The 19768-nt window shown below is 49.7% G+C and overlaps 1 protein-coding gene across 5 annotated transcripts in view; it reads right to left on the bottom strand.

Moving 5' to 3' along the window:
- The window catches only part of LOC125708051 (pleckstrin homology domain-containing family G member 3), a 51744-nt gene that overhangs the window by 19605 nt on the left and 12371 nt on the right, over window positions 1-19768 (bottom strand). Inside the window, exon 1 of one of the 5 annotated variants that reach the window (XM_048975547.1) lies at window positions 3816-4119. The exons of the other annotated variants lie outside the window; for them this stretch is intronic. Coding sequence (XP_048831504.1) covers window positions 3816-3954 — 139 coding nt within the window. The 5' untranslated portion in view covers window positions 3955-4119. Of the gene's footprint in view, window positions 1-3815; window positions 4120-19768 lie in introns of those variants that run through there. 5 annotated transcript variants of the gene reach the window in all.

Here is a 19768-nt window from a genome sequence, read left to right as displayed (position 1 = left end):
GGGGGGGGAACAAAAGAACATCTGGGCTAAGAGACAAATTACTGAGGATCCCTGAGTCGCAGGTCATGGAACCAAACCCAACGACCATCTGGTTACTGTCAAAGACAATCTGCTGCTTCAAGATTAGGAGGCACACAGACAAGATGGCATAACTCCCATCGACAGTAACACTGAAGGGACTGCTTGGAGTAAAACAGTCAAAGTAGCTCCCCCGCCCCCCCCGTATGAACCTGAACCAGGGACCTTCTGACCCCAAGGCCAGATGTGGCCTGCCAGCGGACTGCTGATTTAGCACCTAGCAGCTAAAGCACACAGTTCACTTCGATAGATCCTTAACTGAGGTGGGTATCGGGGGTCACATTCCACATCCAAAAGGAGATAAGAGAAGGACCAGGGGCTGGGGGGGGGTGCTGATGTGATGCAATCAGGTCACAAGCCAGTTCTCAGAAGCCAGGAAGTGAACAGACAGGAAGGCACACGGTAAACGCCGGCAAGGCAGTAAGCTCGGAAAACAAAGCACCAGCCCACAGCTCTCCATCCATGTCGCCATTCTCGGGATGTCTGGAGAGTACAGATGGGAGCGGGATCCCGTATTATCGCAGTGTACAGGTCCACATCGCTTCTGGGGCCGTTTTAACAAACGTGAGGTCCTGAAAACACACTCAGGGAGAAGCCTGAGCCGTCTCTAGTGGGCGCCCCCATTTGGTGGTCTGCAGGAAGTTATGGTGGGAAGCAGGGCCCCAGATGAAGGTACATGCCACAAAGGTACACGCCACAAAGGTACACGGACTAGCCATCCCTGCCGTTCTGATACCTCTCTTTTATGGTAAAGTCTGACTTTGTTGGCACTGTGGCTTAACGATACTGTGGGGGGACGGGGGCTGTTACAGCATCCAGCAGCTTACAGAGAGGCCCAGGGTTTCCCCACTGGGCTGTGGCAGGCGGCGGAAAGGCCCTGGGTCCTGGAATCAGGCCAGAAAGGCGGGACATGGAGATCCGGATCGTAAAAATGAGGCAGACAGTTTAAAAACACAGTAGGGGAAGGGAGGGGGGGGGTGTCACATGAGGACTCCACTTCAGTGACTCAGCATGAGGCCCCCCAGGCCATCAGAGGCCTCTCTCACCGCAACGCTAACAAGCCCATGCTGAACAATCCTCCACGAGAACCTTCTAGGCTTCCTGTCTGCTGTATCACCATGAGCTCACCGCGCCCCACCCGCCCTATCAGGCAGAGGAGCCTCGCTGCACGACAGCTCATCGAATCCGTGAGCCGTTCCCTGCACTGCTTGCTAAGTGGCTGCCGTCACATGATGGAACACGAAGAAGCAGGACCTGCAGAGGCCTGGAGCCGCACCTTCCAGGGTAAAGAATGACGTCACTGGGCCACGAGCCCGAGTGTGGATGGGCGCGAGGATTAAGCTTGTTTCAGCCTAGGCCAAGACACGCACTGAGACGCCAACGATTCAGAAGCAGCAAGTAGATGTGGAAGATCTAAAACATCAGACTTAAAACTGCTCCTTCTCCAAGAGAGGAATTTTGTTTTTTTTCTGTACGTGGAGACATGTTCTGTCCGGACTCTTAAATCAAATAAACAGCCCCATATGGGCCTTCAGATGCTTGCAGATTCAATTAAAAGCCAGAAAGGGAAGCAGTTCAGTGGCTTCAGTGTCAAAACAGATGATGAGGAGACCACAGCATGACCTGGAGGCCAGACGGAGGAACAGAGCGTTTCTGGAAAGCGAGTCCGAACGGCATCCAGCGTCCGCTCATCTGGGCTGCTGGGAAACTCATCACAAACCGAGGCAAGCAGAAAAAATATATACATCCTACAAGACGGGGTGGGGCGGGGGGACCCAGGCATGCAACTGGGCACAAACACGACAGCCAGAGGGGGGCCAGAGGTCACCAGACCAGCAGCTACCGTGTTACCGGGAGGAAACCACCCCCCACCCCAGTCACCCCCACAAAGGGGAAATCCTGTGTGGATTGGTCAGGTCGAGGAGTCCGGTCACATACGATACTGTAGAGGGAAGAAAAACCTAAATGCAAGCAGATCCCTCTGTGTTCACAGCACAGAGCAGCGCCGACCATGAAGGCAGATCCAGACATGTGAGTGTGGAACACCATACTGGTTTGATCTCTTCTACACAAACCAATCAGCATTTTTATATAAGCATGCATAGAATCCAAAGTAGTTAGTTGTATAAGTAGTTATATACGCCTAACTACCCTTCTACTACAAGAAGGAACGTGTTTCTGAATTTTCTTTTCCTGCTCCATCAAGTCAGCTATAGATCAGATCAGGGAGTTCATTCGATTTGGCAAAACGAGCATCATTAAAATCACTGGCAAATCCATCCATGCTAATTAACACGCAAAGCACTTTTCCATTAGTGGACTGCTGCGCACGCTTTAGCCAAGCAGACTGAGCCGTCGCTGATCCGAGGGCCCCTACTGATCACTGGTCATCACCCAATCAGGTCCGGTCACAGGAGTCGACGGCTCGATCGGTTTGCAGAGGAAATTACATGTCAGGTCAAGCGAGAAAATGCACAAACATACCCAACAGCCACTCCTGAGTAGGCTTGAGAAATACTTTATATAGAACAGAGCTGGTTATTCCACCTGCCGAGACAAAACAGAGGTAATTAAACCAGTATAAACCAACAGAGACAGAAGCTGGCACCTTGTGACTAGGATTTGCAACTGACTGGTGAGGAACAGAGCAGGAGGCTCAGGTCACAGCAGGCAGGGCCAGAGATAAGAGGCCCTCTTGATGTCCAACCGAAAGTTAAAAGTTTCAGAGTATGAGAATTTGTCATCTCTATCTAACTACTACCCCCAAATCCACAGGTCCTGATCACAGAAATGCTCTCCCTGCTCCCACACTCAGCACGGAGTAGGATGTCCTCTGGCGCATGGAAGGATGCGTCGCATTCCAGTCTGCGACTTTGAAAGTAAACACGTTCAAACCTGAGGCGCTTCACCTCAGCAGCCAATCAGGGCAGGGCCGCCGCGGACTCTGACCTCTCTGGCACGTTACAGGAATAGATGCAAGACGCGACAACACAAACACCGAGACATGGCCACTGGTCTAATATTTAACTGTGACGTCCTTGAGCTATTCTGAAAAACACCAGTGTGAACACTGTCATATCAGCGTCCCCACCAGGCACAGGGTGGCACTTTTAGCTTTCGCTCACTCAAAATTATGGCTGAAGGCAGAGATTAACATCAGAATGTCTACCTGCATCCGTCAGCCTAACAGCGACCACAAAAAAATGCGCAAAAAAGAGCCTAGAGAACAGCAGGGCTGAGCTCGCAGGACCATACGGCACACAGATCGAGCCCCCCAGGGTTCTGCTGGCCCATCCGGCTGACAGTGCTGTCCTAGAATAGCTCAGTGCTGTCATCTTTCAGCCTGCAGTAAAGAACACCCAGAGACCAAGTAAAATGATATGGAAATCCGGCAAAAATGGAAACCAAAGGACGGAGCGAACGCAAATACCCGGCTGAATCAGACCTAGGCTTGGTGCTGAGCAGGAGTCTATGAGGGAGAGGGTGACGTCAGTGCTGTTCTCACAGCAAGTCACTCTCACTGCATCACTGCACCTCAGAGCTGAGATTTAGGCTGTTGCACAAGGAGCTGGAGACCACTGTGGGGTTGTCTGAGCTCACCTCATGCCTGATGAGGTCCACCAATCTCTGGAACCTAACGCCAATGTGCGGTGCTGCTACGCCTAGCTACAGAATCCCACGGCTCGCCTCCGGGATCGTATCCCAGCAGCAGTGCCCACCACCTGGGAGCGACTCACCAAAGAGGCGGGAGATCCTGCGGTTGAAGCCGTTGAGAAAGCGCCTATCCTCCAGGGTGGTCCTTGCGCTCGGGGCCCGAGAGACGCCCGCTCCCCAGCCTACAGGGCCCCACGATCTGTTCCTGGCAGTCGTTTTCATCTCTCCTCACTCCCGGCCAGGTTGGGCAGCCTTCCCAGCACTGGAGCCTCCCTCATAGGGCCCGACGTCGTATTGGCACATCTCCAGCAAAGCACCTGGACCTTGTGGCATCGCAGGTGAGCTGTGACTACCACTGCCCAAGGCATAGCTTGCAGGAGACACAGAGGAGCAAGTCCTCCTAGTCCGCAGGGAGGGGGGGGGGAGCTGAGGAGGGGGCGGGGCTGAAAGGGCAGGAATGTACAGGGCAACAGCGCCACCTCCCTCCCGAATCTCACCAGCCAGCCATAAAAGTGGCGTTGGAGCTCGGAGTCCAGGGCTGGGGCTCGGCCAACATTCCCCTGCGAGATCGCGCAGGTCGCACCGCTCGCATCACCGGGGAAGGCAGCTGACGTTCAGCGCGAGGCGGCACCGGCCAGCAAAACAGCCGGGAATTCCCCCACCAGAGGGAAGAGGATATACTTTCTGCAAACCTTTTCTGACAGCCTAACATGCGGAAAGCTGCTGACCCAAGGTAAGGACGGGTACAGGCAGAACACTGCAGATCCAGCCATGCAGAATAAACACGGAATTCTGCACATTCCGGCTCATGTTCTGGGGGAACGGAACCGAATTTACAATTGTAGGGCAACATTCTAACAAAGCTCTTTTACATTTACTGTTATAACTGGTTCATGAAATAAGATCTGACCACATGCTGGCAGCGCCACCCGGTGGCAGCAGAGGTCAGCTTGGCACACAATTGGCTGTGCTCTGTTTGTATCTCATGCTGTGCAGAGTGTTTGGTCAGCTTTCCCCACCATACGAACTGGGGGACCAGGTTCAATGCTTATTGGGACACACACATACACGTTACAGGAATAGATGCAAGACGCGAAACACGGAGACATGGCCACTGGTCTAATATTTAACACACTTGTAATCATTGTTTTGGGGACCACTCATTCATTTCTATGGGGAAAACGCTAATGCTAACTATGACAACCTTAACCCCCATCCAACCCTAACCATGACCATAAGTAACCAAACGAAGTACAAGAGTTTTTGCATTTTTGGTTTTTTCATTGCAGTCACAGATTTTTATCCATCCATCCATTTTCCAAACCGCTTATCCTACTGGGTCGCGGGGGGTCCGGAGCCTATACTGTAAGCAATGGACACGAGGCAGGGAACAACCCATTTGGGGGCCAGCCCATCGCAGTGCACACTCACACACCATTCAATCACACATGCACACCTATGGGCAATTTAGCGACTCCAATTAGCCTCAGCATGTTTTTGGACTGTGGGGGGAAACCGGAGTACCTGGAGGAAACCCCACGACGACATGGGGAGAACATGCCAACTCCACACACATGTGACCCAGGCAGAGACTCGAACCCGGATCCCAGAGGTGTGAGGCAACAGTGCTATCCACTGCACCACTATGCCGCCCCACAGATTTTTATAAAATAGAGTTTTCCCATATGGGGGACCAGGAAACAGGTATTCATCACATTGTGGGGACATTTGGTCCCCACAAGGTAAGGTATACCTGGACCACACACAAAAACACACACACTCACCTTCATCACAAACAGACCAGCACCCAGCAGGGCTGTCACCTAGTACCACACCCTCGCAAAACGACCAATTTGATTTTCTTACCTTATCGATCCACATTACACATTGACAGTGCCCATCTTTGAGTCCTTCCCTGGTATAGGGCACAGGAATCTCACCCTCACATCATCCACTGCCTGTCTGCGTCACACAATGAACAAGCTTTCTAATCAACTCAAAAAAATAAAAAAATTATAAAATAAGAAAATTCACAAAGTCGCGCCAGGGAAAGAATTCAGAGTTCCACAGATGCTGGGTGGACCCAAACATTCAGAGCAGGATCCGTGTGAACATGACAGTGTGCAGACTGCATTAAACACGGCCGTCTGCATTTGTGTACACAGGAGCGAACTGAACAGGCTGCGGTCCACTTATCGGCTGCGAGTGACGCCGAGCACAAACCACGTCCGGTCTCTTACTCGTGGTGACGGAGGGCCTCACAGTCAGGCTGGCACTCGCTGCACGATTCAGGCTGAGTATGAAGGAGGGGGGAGGGTGTTTAAGTGCTGGCAAAGACACCAGGAACTGCGCGATGTGTCAAATACATGATGCATGTGCCAGGGGCCGGTGCTGAACCTAGAACCAGCCTTTTACAGGAACCAGCACCGGTTTTGGGGAACATGCTCAGTGTTGCAATCTGACACCTTCCGCTCCACACGAAGTGCCAGTTTTTTGTCATACCTGCTCTAAGGGCATAAGTTTAGAACCATCACTCACTGAGGACTCTTGTCATTATATAATAGTTCAAAGGCGGATTCCACACTCTGTCAACTACCTGGGAAACGAAATGTTGTCGTTACCTGGCGCTGGGGCTGAGATTAGGACACACTGTAACTGAATCAGCAGAGTTACAGGACCATTTAAACTGGTCATCGATCTGTTACCATCCCATATACATGACGGGTGGGGTAACTGCGGGACTAGGTCAGAGAGAGAGCATGTTATTGTGGCAGTCAGGCTGACGTCAGAGAGCGGAGACTCTGCCATCCTCCGTGGCTGCGCCATGTTTACTGTCACCCGCCCACCGCGAATTCCTCAGGCGTGTAGGCCCTTCGCAGCTGAAGCAGACAAGGCAAACTCTATATTTTAAATATCACACCAAGTCATCCTCACAACATGAACCGAATCTTGTTTAAGTTCCCCCACCCCGATCCTGGAAACTTGTCACTCGTCAGCCGTCGTCATCGTCCATGCATCCAGATCCACGGGCGACGACATCCTCTGAAGTGTGAGGAAACAAACCCAGACAGGGGGGGACAGCAGGACAAGCAGCAGGACACAGATGAATGCAGACTCATGCCTAGGTATGGCCTTTGACACACCTCCGCATGCAGACACGCGGTCTGTGTCGCAGGTGATTTGCAAGGTCGTTTGCTTATCTTGCTGTCACGTCTCAGGTGCTCTCCTGCAGCCAGACAAAGGGCCTCTGTGCTAAAAGTCAAAGGGCCGCCCTTGAAGTAGGTAGCCAGTGAGCAAACAGGGGGAGGCGGTTTCCAAATAATGAGCCAGAGAGGGTGAGTTAACTGGCAACCACGCAGATCATCAGTGAACCAGAAAAAGCTCCATCACTCAGGCGTTATATATACATACAGATAAGCCCGCACAGATTAATATCCTCACATACTGTAGCTGCAGCGACTATCCGTAGCAATCTACCGCTCCGTTACGCATCAAGACATGACTGCCTCATCCTCCAACAGAAAGAGGACGGGCCAGGCCTGCACGATTCTGGAAAAAAATGTGAATCACGACTTAGAACTGAGATTACGAGGTTCCTGGGTGTCCAGTTCACTGATGACCTCTCCTGGTCTCCACCTCCATAGCCCAGGGGGCTCGACAGCGTCTGCACTTCTTGCGGAGGCTGAAGAGACCGAGCCTCCCCCCCGACCGATCCTCACCACATTCTACACCAGCACCACCGAAAGCCTGCTCCGTAGCTGCCTCACTGCCTGGTACGGGAAGTGTAACGTCTCGGACTGTGACACGTTGCAGCGCATAGCGAGAGCAGCTGAGAAGAAGATCAGTGGTGAGCCCCTACCCCACCTAAAAGACATTTTCCAACAGAGCCATAAACATTGTAAAGGACCCCTCCCACCCGCCACACGGACTCCGGAAAACAGTATCGAAGCTTCGGCTCCGTATCTACCAGGCTGAGCAACAGCTTCATACCACAAGCCATAAGAACACACTAACAATACACACTAATAACTGAACTCTCTCTCTTGAAATTCCTCTAAACTGCATATACAAACTACCTCTAATTGCAACTGCACTTTACTTACTTAGGAAGGTTACGTCTCCGCCCTATTAATTATCTCTGCACTATTTATTTACTGCTTGTTTGCACCTTGCACGCCCTGCTACTGTAATATGTTGCACCGGGGCCATGGAGAAATGATGTTTCATCACCCTTTGCACATGTATGAAGCTGCTGATGACAAAGTAACCTTGAACCTCGATCTTGAAAACAGTTGCAAACTCAGAAAACAAGGATAAACGAGGTAAAAAAAAAAAAAAAAAAAAGAATACGAAAAAAATAATGCATGATCAAATGAGATGATCCAAGTTTTAACTGTGATTTGGTTGGAAGAACCAGAGATCAGGATTGAATAAAAATAAATAAAAGTATTTTGTATAATATACTAGGACAGCACGGTATTTGAAAATTTCCAAGTACTGTGATGTGATTTTGTTGTAATAAACACCGAAATACAAATTTCTCAGAAACAGTCTAGGAGGGACTTAAACAGCAAGGATGAAAAAAAAAAGAGTAGGATCGAAAGCACACACCACTCATGCAAAGCAGCGGAGGTAAACTGATTTTTAAACATATGCAACATGATTTTGAAAACGAATAATTAAAATGGCAAAACTTGCTACATTTCTTTTCCTATGACAGTGTAAAAATGCTTTAGTGACACCTACACTCCCTGCACCGTAATGTCCGTACAGAATTGAAGGTCAGCAACAAGGAAAGTGCCACTGAAAGCAGCTCCGAGGGGGGACAGCGAAGAACCTCCAGAGGATCAGACACTAGCAACTAGGGAAATGGAATAATCAATCCCCTGGTCTTCCTCCCTCACCCCCCACCCTGTCTGAAAATTTTATAATGAGGGTTATAGTGGGAACCAAATATCGATGAGAAGGGTATCTATGGTACCAATCTGGTACCTATGGTAGTGGATCAAATCACGTTGGAAGAAAGAAAAAAAAAAATCAGTGGTATAGCCCATCTCTACTATGTACAATCCATGTAGGGTGACCAATCAGACGAGTGGTTGTAACTAGCGGGATCAAATTAGGAAAGGGCCACATGAGGAGTACGGACCGTTTAGGGTGTGAGAAGTAGAAAGCTCTGAATGATGTTTTCAAAAACAACCATTTTTTGGCATTGATGACTTCAGGGTAGTGTGAGCGAAAGGTGAAAATGAAAACAAAAGTTTGCATTAAGTAAAAACTTAGTGTGGCCTAAGAGACTGTCAGCGAAAACTCAAAGGGGTCTGGTTGGCAGACCAGAGTTCTCACACTGACCAATCAGACCAGACCTGACCACGACAGAACCAATCCATCTGACCACCAATAACGTGGTCTGGGAATTGCAGGTCAGGAAGCCTTCATGTCCAGGTCACCAAATACCTGGAATTTGATTAACCGCGAGGAGAATGAGACAGCAATTTTTCCAAGGGGTTATTAAGGGGGTGTGGCTTTGGGAGAATAGCTGGAATTCCAGCCAAAGTCAGTCTGAAACCTGACTGTGATTCTTGGAATTCCTGTCCGCTGCTCATAGAAAAGTGATGCAGGCTGGCAGACGTCAATACCGCCCTTCCCATCTCCTCCCCCCTCAAAGTCTCACCACCTGTGCCACTGGAACGGGGAAGAACTGGGTGACTGAGGGTCCTGTGCTCTGGAGAAGATTATCAGCAGAATGTCGGGACAGCAAAAACAAAACCTGAGCTACAGAGTCCAGACAGAGGCGAGATATTCTGCACTTAAGGCGAACTTCCCAAAAAGAAAAAATAAAAGGTCCTAGTGTAGCTTTTATTTGGCCTCTTCACGCCTTTAGCCAAAGACAACAAAATCCAGCGGCTATTTGACCGACTCTTTCGAAAGTACTGATACGAGCTGCGATTGTCCACCAAAGTCTTTGCTGAAGACCATTCTCTCAGAGGTTAAAGGTCAGCACGCCTCACAAAGCTCAGAGCTAATCAGCGCAGAGTGATCTTTCGCCCAAGCCTCTTCACAAAGCTTTTAACGGGCTGAGCTTGATGTGGTTAAACACACATCCATTCAACAGGACAAAGGGTCAATCCACCCAGCAGGTTGCCTATTAAAAATGACGCCCCGCCAGCATTTACAACTCAAGCCTAAGCGGGAAGAAGGGACCATTTTGCACAAGTCCTCTATGTTCATTAGCAGCCGCATTCCAGAACTCTCAGCATAAGTTATTTCCCTGAGAATTTCTGAGATTTCACAGTGAATTTTATGCCTTTTTCACATGCATTACACATGCATTGTCTGTAGTCTGGAGATCTGCGGCCAGGATATTTAGCAGGGCAAAACAACTATAGTCTTGAAAGCCCCTTGAAAGGGGGAGCCCATCCTCCAGGGGCCAGCAGGGAAAGTCAAATCGGAGAGATGGTTAAGTGCCAAGTCACACTGTCCAAGTCGTAAGATTTCTGACACAATCGGGGAGCAGGGAGCAGGTATTCATACCGAAATTTTTAGTAGGTTGCAGCAGTACTGACAGAGACTTTTTAATTTAAGAAAGACAGTCTTTGTTCAGAAAATCACTGTTTAATAAATAAAAAAGAAGCAATTTATGTTTTGATTCTTTAACTCCTGCTCTACCGAAAATGTCCCGAACAGTGACCTCAAAACCGAGGTACTCACCCAACCGTAATTTTTGTGTTACACCCCTGCTTTTGAAACACCCCAACTACCTCTCCATGAGACATACATAGAGTTGAGGGTGAATTTTGGGGTCCGAATGCAGGGACAGGCCATTAATCCGGTGGCTGTGGAGCACTTTGTGGGGTTAAGAACCTGACTCAAGAGCCCAACGAAGATGTGACTATGCTGCCATGAATGGGATTCAACCCGGCAACCTTCCCATCATAGACAATAAGGCCTAACCAGCTGAGTCCCCCCAGGTCAGAAGCCCACATGACTGGGTTGGAAGGAGCATCTGGCTTTTGGGCACAGGTTGTCTCCATATGATGATGTATTTTCGAGTAAAAAACAAACAAATAAAGGACCATTTACCCTACAAGCCCTGTGAACTTCGCTGACTACACAACCCACGGTGATAGACAGCAGGTCTCCGTAGGTGACCCCTGAGCTCCCCGAGGAACCAGAACAAATCTCAACGATATCGAGAGTACCAGTCAGCAGGCACGGAACCTTCCAGATGGCCATCTCGAGGAAGACCACGCTGCGAGTTCCACAAAAATGACCAAAATAGTCGGAGTTAAAAACGGAGAGCAGGGCCCGCGCCTGCCTGTAGCGCTGGCCCCGGGATGTTCGCGATGCTGCAGCGCCGCGATAATAACAGTCTGCGGGGGGGGGGGGGGACAACAGCGCCCCTGCCTTAAATAGTCAAAGATAACATGCCAGATGTTAGCGGGGGCAGGCTTGGTCCTACTCCCAGGAGTGCCGAGCCAAAACTGAATCACCCTTCGCTTACAGATTCCTCCCTCAGCATTCCACCCTAATTTTTTGTCCAAAATGTTTTGCTGAGCAGACAACAACAAAAAACAAAACACTTCTGATGACCTGAGTGCTTCTGTCCGATTATTGTGTGAAGGAATACGGGCAACAAGTTAGAAACAGCAGCAGCCTCGCTGCTCTCCAAGACGGGTCTCGTCTGCATCATGGCACAGAGTATCGGCTGGCTGGCAGGCGTGGCCCTCGCCCGGAGACGGCAATTACCGTGACGTCGTCACCATGAAAACCCACAAGTGAAAGCTCAGCTTCCAAAGAAATGCAACACATCTGTGGCGGCTGACGAAAGGCTGCGATATGCAAAGTTGAGAGCTTTTCATAGTAAACAGAAAAACGAGCCATTGTCTCCGGCAAACGTGAACAAGGTTTCGGGACACTGATCCCAAAGATGCCTCTTCACCCAAGATCACCTAGGTGATGGTACAGAAGTTTACCAGTTGGTAATTGTTCTAACCTAATCTAATCCAAGCTGGTCAGGCTATTAGCCAGACAGCAGTGGGTGCACAGTGCATTATGGGATACAGATGTGAGACCTTTAATCCTCACCGTGACAGAACGCACCAACAGTTCCACTCCGTGATCAAAATATATCTCAATACTCTTTATTTAGTCCTCACCTTTTCATTACCAGAGTCAAATAAGGTAACTTTGAAATCCCCACATGGAAATTTTAGCACCAATACTGGACTAGCTGTACAGGAAAGAGCAGCCATCAGGGATTGGGGGGGGCAAGGCAGGCAGCCAGGCCGGTGTAGGAACCCATTCCAGGACCAGCAAAAGCAGTATCATCTAACCACATCACTGCCGAGGAATAAAGGCAATTACTGAACCATTTGTGTAAAAACGGCATATTGTGAGGGGGCTCCGTCGTACATGAATGCAGCCCCTTGTCTAAGCCCTGGCACGGTCGCGGAGGGGAACACCCAGGCTCACGCGCCGCAGCTGCAGGGCTGCATATTTGCGGAGAGACTCGGCAAATGAAAACCCATCCGGAACAATTACCAGCCTTAGGAAATGGCGATAGTGCAGCCTTGCTGCGAGAACCCATGACGGGTTACGGGCCGAGCTGGAGACTTGGCCTCCATCACAGGGGCCAGAAGCTCCAGGATCGATACCATGGACCCTGGATTCGGAGAAACCGGAACAGCATTTGGAAAAATGAGAAAATAACTAATTCTAATGCCGAAATAGTGATCTCTCGTCAAGACAACCATCACAACCTCAGTGGCTGAATCCTTCTCACAAACAAACCACTGATGCACATCGCTGAGACACAGATTACAGGCTGCCACACTGACTTTTTCAGCCTCTCTGGAATGTACCTCCAGCTTCATTAACCCGTCACCTCCTTCTGGATGCCGATGTGACGGAAAGGTTAACAGGAAAGTCACCTAGACATGTACAAGTGACATTTAAGAAGTGTGGCTGCCCTAAAGTGATTCAGCACCCACCTTAAGAGCAATTACCTCAGCCCATGGCCCACCGGCTATCAGCGAGAGGCTTGGGTTCATCTTCAAGTGGAAAAACACGGTCTAAACTGGAAACCCACAAATATCAGCAGTATTCCCAAACTGGTGGATTCCAGGAAAATGAGGAAATGGGAAACCTGTTATCCCAAAATAATTCCTCCAAACTGACCCCAAGCGGCCATTTCCCTTTTCACTAATCCTAGACAAACGAAAACTAAAAACTTCATATACAAAGGTCCATATTTTTAAACAGAGCTCTCAACATTCATATAAATTACAAACAACTGACCAAACCCATTCTGCTGGTTCTCCCAAAATGTCTAAAACTTTAAAATATGCCTGCTTTCGAGTTGCACGCGACATTCAAACTTGAAATCAGACACAGAACAGAGACCAGAAAATGAAAATACATTTGGAACAGACCTCCAGAAAGGCTTCCTCAGAAGTCTCCCATCGCTTTCCAGTCCGGAATGTGAGAAACCCTTTTTAACGGGCAGCCCGTTCCTTCCGCAGGTCTGCCGCACACCGGACCGAGTCTGCTGCCCTCAGCCCAGCACACCTGTTGCCCTTGCTGGACGACCTCCTGACAGTCCATTCAGGAGATTGGATGGGGGGGTTAGGACTCCTATCCAATTAGGGTGGACTTAGCGAGAACAGAAACTGCAGTTCCCACCCCCTTCCCAGTAAGGCCCGCCCTCCATCTGGGCAAACCTACAGATCGACTCCACAAGGCCACTGTGAATGCCTAATAGGGCAAACTAGCTGCTTTCGCCCCAGGGAGCCTGTGGGTGGGTGCTGAAAGCTGGGTTCACAGGCACAGGAACCAGCCTGCAGAGCCATCCAGTCCCAGCCTATCAATCTGCTGCCAGTTCCCCCATTTACATTCTTTCTTGGTCTTTCCATACCTGCCAGCTTTTGCAAAACTGGCAAAGAACCAAAATCCTGGGTGAATGCAAGACTATATCCAGACTTGCAGGGTGCGCTCCTAATCAAATCAGGGGACACGCAAGGCAGATGAGGCCGACACGCACAGGCCTCCTGCTTGCCATTTATCGAAAGTGAGATGAGCCGTTATACAAAGCACTCTGCGCGCGTGGCCGTCACAAAGCAGCCATTGAAACATTCAAACATTCAGGTGCCTGACACACGACGCGCCTCTCCCAAGGTCATCTGCGTTTAAAGGTGACGCCGGGATAACGGAGCTACAGGAAAGCGAAATTCTGATTATTTCGAGGCGCCCTTAGGAAAGACTTCAACGTTAAGATCAAAGGGATAAGGCCTGGAAGCCTTTACCTCCCACTGAGCGTAATCTGCTGCAGCCAGTCACCATCATCCCCTGCAGAGGGGCAGGAGGCTTAAGAACTGTCCATTCACCTCTGTCTCTCTGACCTAATCCACTTAATCCATTTACCCCCCCCCCCCCAAGGAGCTTACATGCCCACCCCCACATAACTTCCAGATGAGGGCTGTTGGCGTTCAGGTAGACAAGGTCCATAGTGGGTGGGGTTCCTATATTATGGATGCAGAGAGGCCACCTGCTGGATCACGCAGGAGATCCACCGTCGTTATCCTCTGAGTCTGCACTCTCCCTCTAATGCTGCTAATGCGTGCTAATACCCCGCAACATTCGTGCATTGGACGGTCAGTTATGGGGGAACTGGCAGACGAGCGCATGAGCTCCCGGGAGAAGGCAAGGGGACCTACAGGGCTTCCTTCGGGAATCATGCCTGGAAGCCCGAAGAGCGGCGATGTGGTCTATACCACAGTTCCTTTCCCTGGCGGGATTCAGGAACCGGCAGCCCCCTCGCGACAGCACTGTGAGACATGACGAGCTTTGAAGAACTTGCCGTTTACACTATCTGACAGAGATGCGGTCCAGCTTGGAATTCCCTTCTGCCGGGGGCTGGGGGTGTTGGGAACGAAGGCCTACTTCCTTCATAATACAAGTAATCTCAGACTGAAACGGAATCCGAATGCCTACAGTCTCAGGTCGTTCCATAACATTTCTAGGTTAAGCTGACACTATTCAGTGTGTTAACCCCCCTCAGGAAGAAAACCAGAACTAGCATTTGTTGAGGAAATAAAGCATGCTAGTTCCTCCTTTGCATACCGTTGATGAATACTCCCCTCAAAGCATGTGCAATGAACTCCGACTCATCACGGAAACCTTGCACAAAATTTCAGAGTGAATCCAGTAAATATGAAATGAATAGTCTTCCCAGATGTAATTGCAGTGCACGGACACCACAGGATTCACCTACGAAATGAGAAACCTTAGCTTTGCTCCTGTGGAGTTCAAACCCTTCTAGTTAACTGGAGATACAGTAAGTTGTCTTACTGTCTCCTTGAGGCCAGTACCAGGGAAACTGGAAAGTCCAAGAAGCAAGAGAAGCCTGAAAACCCACCACATTCTTCATGGATCTGCCACTCAGTCTGCGTTTTAAATTTCCCCTCCCAGGGACCCAGAGCTCCCATTAATCAGTAAGCGTATCTGTGTGATGTCAGAAGCTTCCTCTAGGACAAAAGAGAAACCCCGAGTTTCCTCCATGTCCCAATGAAAAACCTGCCTCAGCTCAGCGGCTCCTTTTGGTCACAGTCTGCTCAAGTTCAATGACAGGAATCGCCCGAAGGCCTGCCTTCCCAGCTCCAGCAACTGCCAGGACACCAGCTGGTCTGACAAGTGGCCACTGCCCCCCCTCCCCCCTCAAACAGTGCTTTCACCTGCAGCTGAATATCGTCCACGAGGGTCCTTCAAAACTTGAGGCACGCGATGCAATACAGCAAATGTGTCCCTATTATGATACCTCCAGACTAACTTTTCCACTGGTCGCACTGGTGCTACCAGCTTTCTCAGTCGCACCATAACATGATTTGGTTGCGCCCTTTTTTTTGTACACACACAGCATAGCATCCCCCTCGTATCATACCCACCAGTAGCAAGAGCCACTGTTGTCGAAAGTGGTGATTTTTCCCCCCTTTCCGCCTCTCAGCCAGTCCTCCTCTCCCTGCACCTGCACCCTCATCGTCAGGAGTGTCCGAGTTGAGACGTCTCACTCGCTCTTCCTCCCCCTTCTCCACTAGCCTCCGTTCTCTTCAGAGTCACCAGCTCTCACGCATCTGGTGTGACACTCACACTTACAGAGTCAATCTCACTCTTTCGCGCTCATGCAAAAACCCTCATGCCAAATCTATTTCCATTACATTTGTTCAATCAGTTGACTCATACATGCTGTTGATCACTAGACTAGAATATTACTTGTAAAAGGACAGAACAGGAGCTTCTCCTGTAGATGGGCTCTCACTAGCTCCCACGCATCTGGCGTGACAATCACGCTTTCAGACTCTCACACTCACGTAAGAACTCTTGCAGCAAATGTCTCATTCCATTATAAACATAAAATTAGCTACATCAAAAGGGTTGGGGTAGTTTGCAAACCCTACAGACTATTTACAAGGTAATGAAACTGTTACATACACGTAAATGTGTGTGTGTGTGTGTGTGTGTGTGTGTGTGTGTGCGCAGACTTCTCTCGAATTGAGAATCTCACGCCAGCCAGTTGACCAAAGTGGGCAACCCTGTTCATCATCAGTGCACTGTGCAGGCGTCCGTGTAACTGATAATACCGTCCGTGGGAAATTAAAAAAAAAAAAAAAAAAACTACTTTCAACCCCAAACAGGCACTAAATCAAATGATCAGCATGCACTCGCACAAATGTAACCAGGCGAAATTTTAACTCACATGCTCTGGTAATTAGTATTGGAGGAGGCCGAAGTATTTTTAAAACTCTTGTTTGCTCTTCATGCTGGCAAACATGAGGGGAAAACCCGGCCTTTATAGCAATAAATGTCTGTTTAAAATTAAGCCTAAAACAAGTTTCTGTTTCGGTAATCCACTGGGTTTCTGGGTACGAAAGGAAGATGCATCACACAGAGCTCTCTCAGTTTCCAAGTTTGATTTACTGTCATGCCAGCTTCCTGTCTTTACTCAAGTGGAAGTTCATCCAGGGTCACTGGCAGGACCAGAAGAATGCCCATGAGTAACGTGGTCTGGAGAACCACAGAGGAGCTCACACAGAAGCTGCAGTAAATCCTATTGGTAGGTTCAGTCGTTTATTCACCCAATTCAACTCAATTGCATACATGCTAATCAGATTTAACAACCAGAGATCACACCTCATTGACTCTTTTGAGCGAATTCCTGCGATCTATGACCCAGCCTGAGAGCTCGCAAGCCCCTCTGTGCCCAGCTGGAGTTGAGTTGATGAGCCTACTGGGGAACAAAATCGAGCATCCAGATCCACAATCAGATTACAGACTGCAGGAATATCAAGCTGTCTGTCCACAACAAGACCCATGTGACCAGTTACCAGGCTAAGTTCCACGTTGCGGAAATGTAATTCTACCGGCAGCGATTTAGAAAGAATCTAATGAATCTATGAATGTAAGAGACCATGCATCTCTGCCCTGAGATATTTCAGAGGAACATGCTTGCTATGCACAGTCCTCCACGCATCCATGTGTTGCACCTGCCAATACAACAACCACCGCCAACTAATCCATCATGAGCAGGAACCTTACAAAACAGGGCATTGCAGGACTCGCCTACGTATCGGCCAACTCCGTAAGGAGAACTCACAGAAGCAAACAGGGGCCGAGCTGCAAGAAACAACAAAATAAAATAGAGCCACGGGGAAAAGCGTCTGCGCCCAGAGGAGCCAAGCGACAGCTTCACCTGCCCAGCCCTCAGTGCAGTTTATAGGGACGAGAGCAGAAGGTCACATGGTGGGGTTCCGACAGCCCTCAGACCACAGCAAACATGTGACTGGTGGGACAGAGGGTCACTCAGAAGGAGCTACTGATCTCGTGCTCAAACCAAAACGAGTCTTTCTTCAAGGCAGCCAAAGGAAAGTCCACATATCTGGATACACCAAGATGGTGACCCAGAGAAGATTTAGTGAAAAATATATTGACGTTGCACCATGTGTGACTCTTTCAAAGCACTACAGAGTAAACAGACATATGCCAGACTCATTACGGAACCTGTCTGTGAAGAAACGGCTTTTCAACGTTGTATCAGACGGGGGCTTCATTAACTATGTGAAGGGTGTAACAGCCCAAGCCAAACAGATTGAATCAGTCAAGGCCACCAGCTTCTATTTAAGAACAGGGACTGTTCTGGGATGTGTGAGGTCTGAAGGTATAATTGATTGATGCGATTGGCTGGGAAAAAAAAAAATATGCACCTCAGAAAAATATTTCAAAACATCTGCCTTGCATGACGACCACAGTAATTTCCATCTGTTCAATCCGGCAATAAATTGCATGCAGCAAAAAGGTGTTACAGTAACTGAGGATTACTGCTACGATGCTGTAACAGAGGGAGTTTACAACAGAGCGTGCAAAGGACACGACCGAGAGACAAGAGATGGGGAGAGAGAGCTGACGTTCAGCAGATCTCAGACGTATCGAAGGTGCAGAGGAGAAAGGCAGCAACTTCCGAGAAAACCAGTCACAGAACCTTTTCCAGACACCGCAGGGTCCTTCACACTGCATTGATTTGCTGACGAGCAAACAAGGCCAAGTGCTTTAAAGCCCCCCCCCAGGACCCAGGTGTGGCCCGGCTGCCACAGGAACGCCACCACGACCCGTTACTCAGCGCCGAGGCGTTAACGTCGGAAAATTTCGTGGCATTTGCGAGTCGTCCGGGCCAGAAAGATGGACCTTGAGCAGCTGTGGTTCTTCTGTAAAGTGTTCAGGCCCCTCCCTTTCTGAGTTTCACCCTCCCATGCACGATTTCTGCAAGCAAAGGGAAATTCCATCACCCACCAGAGAAAGGAGCCGCAGCCTAGGGTGGGCTTCATCCTGGCACTGTGATCGTCCAAGCCCTCACTTCCCCTCCCCAGGAATTGCTCGCCATGCTGTTTCCATGGAGATACAAACAACCCTGCAACTTTAGTGGAGGGAGGGATGGTGGATGAAGGGACATTCTGATTGGTCGGGTAGGATCAAACTCGTTCCCCCAGTCAAAGCTCCGCCAAGGCTTACGTGATGCTGAAATGCAGCGAAGACTGAGTCACGCTACAGGAGACCCAGCGCAAAAACCGAGGACGACGAAATAAACACGCTCACCTCACGGCTGAGCAGCCTCCGAGATGCGCTTTTGAGGGACATAGCAGACATCAGGGTCGCGGAAATGCCGATTCTGTCACAGCCTCACCATCGCTCACACTGGCGAATCGCTCTGAATCACTGGCAATTGCAAAACAGCCGACTCACTTGGCACTTTAACCATCGCCAGACAATAGTCCCGACACTTTCCCTTTCATTTTAGCGGCGTGTCCCGCACAAACAATTTCAGGAACGCTTTACCAACAAGCTGGAGCTGAACTCATTAAAACAGAAGACGATCTATCGCAAGTTTTCAAATAACGGGATTCTCTGAATGAACACACACATATTCACACCGAGTCCAGCTAATGTTACGTCAGACAAGCTCACGGTTACACAGTATACTCCCAGCACAAGTGGCATCATTGGGAGTGACAGTACCCACCCGGCCCCTGCCTCCACCCGGAATGTATTTACCTTCACATGGAGCCCCGAAATGTCTTCGGATCCTGCATTCCTCCTACCGTTCACCGTGCAAACCCATAATGCACCAGCACTGGCCAGCACTGCCTGCCACTTCCCTTTCCTCGCTAACAGCTCTTCATGGCCACCCACCCTCCTGTGAGGCTCCTCAAAGCCCAGTTTATGTAAGGGGGGGGGGGTGTGTTGGAGGCAGTCCTCTGCTTATCGTGGTGTGTAGAGCGTGTTTAACGATGCCTCTTCAGATGGACTCTGCACCCCCTTCTGAGTTTTACAGCCTGTGAGGAAACGGGATGCAAAATAAAGGGTTCCCCTCCTCTCGCTCCCCTCCCCAATTCTTTCGGCCTCTTTTGGCAGCCGTGGCTAGGGAAGGGTGGGGGGGGGGGTGCAGGAGGCTGAGCCTGTGAGAGAAAGGAAACCATTGACATAACGGCAT

Source organism: Brienomyrus brachyistius, chromosome 14 (genome assembly GCF_023856365.1).
Source record: "Brienomyrus brachyistius isolate T26 chromosome 14, BBRACH_0.4, whole genome shotgun sequence".
Classification (NCBI taxonomy): domain Eukaryota; kingdom Metazoa; phylum Chordata; class Actinopteri; order Osteoglossiformes; family Mormyridae; genus Brienomyrus; species Brienomyrus brachyistius.
Note: the sequence above shows the minus strand (reverse complement) of the source record. Positions and strands in the feature narration are given on the sequence as shown.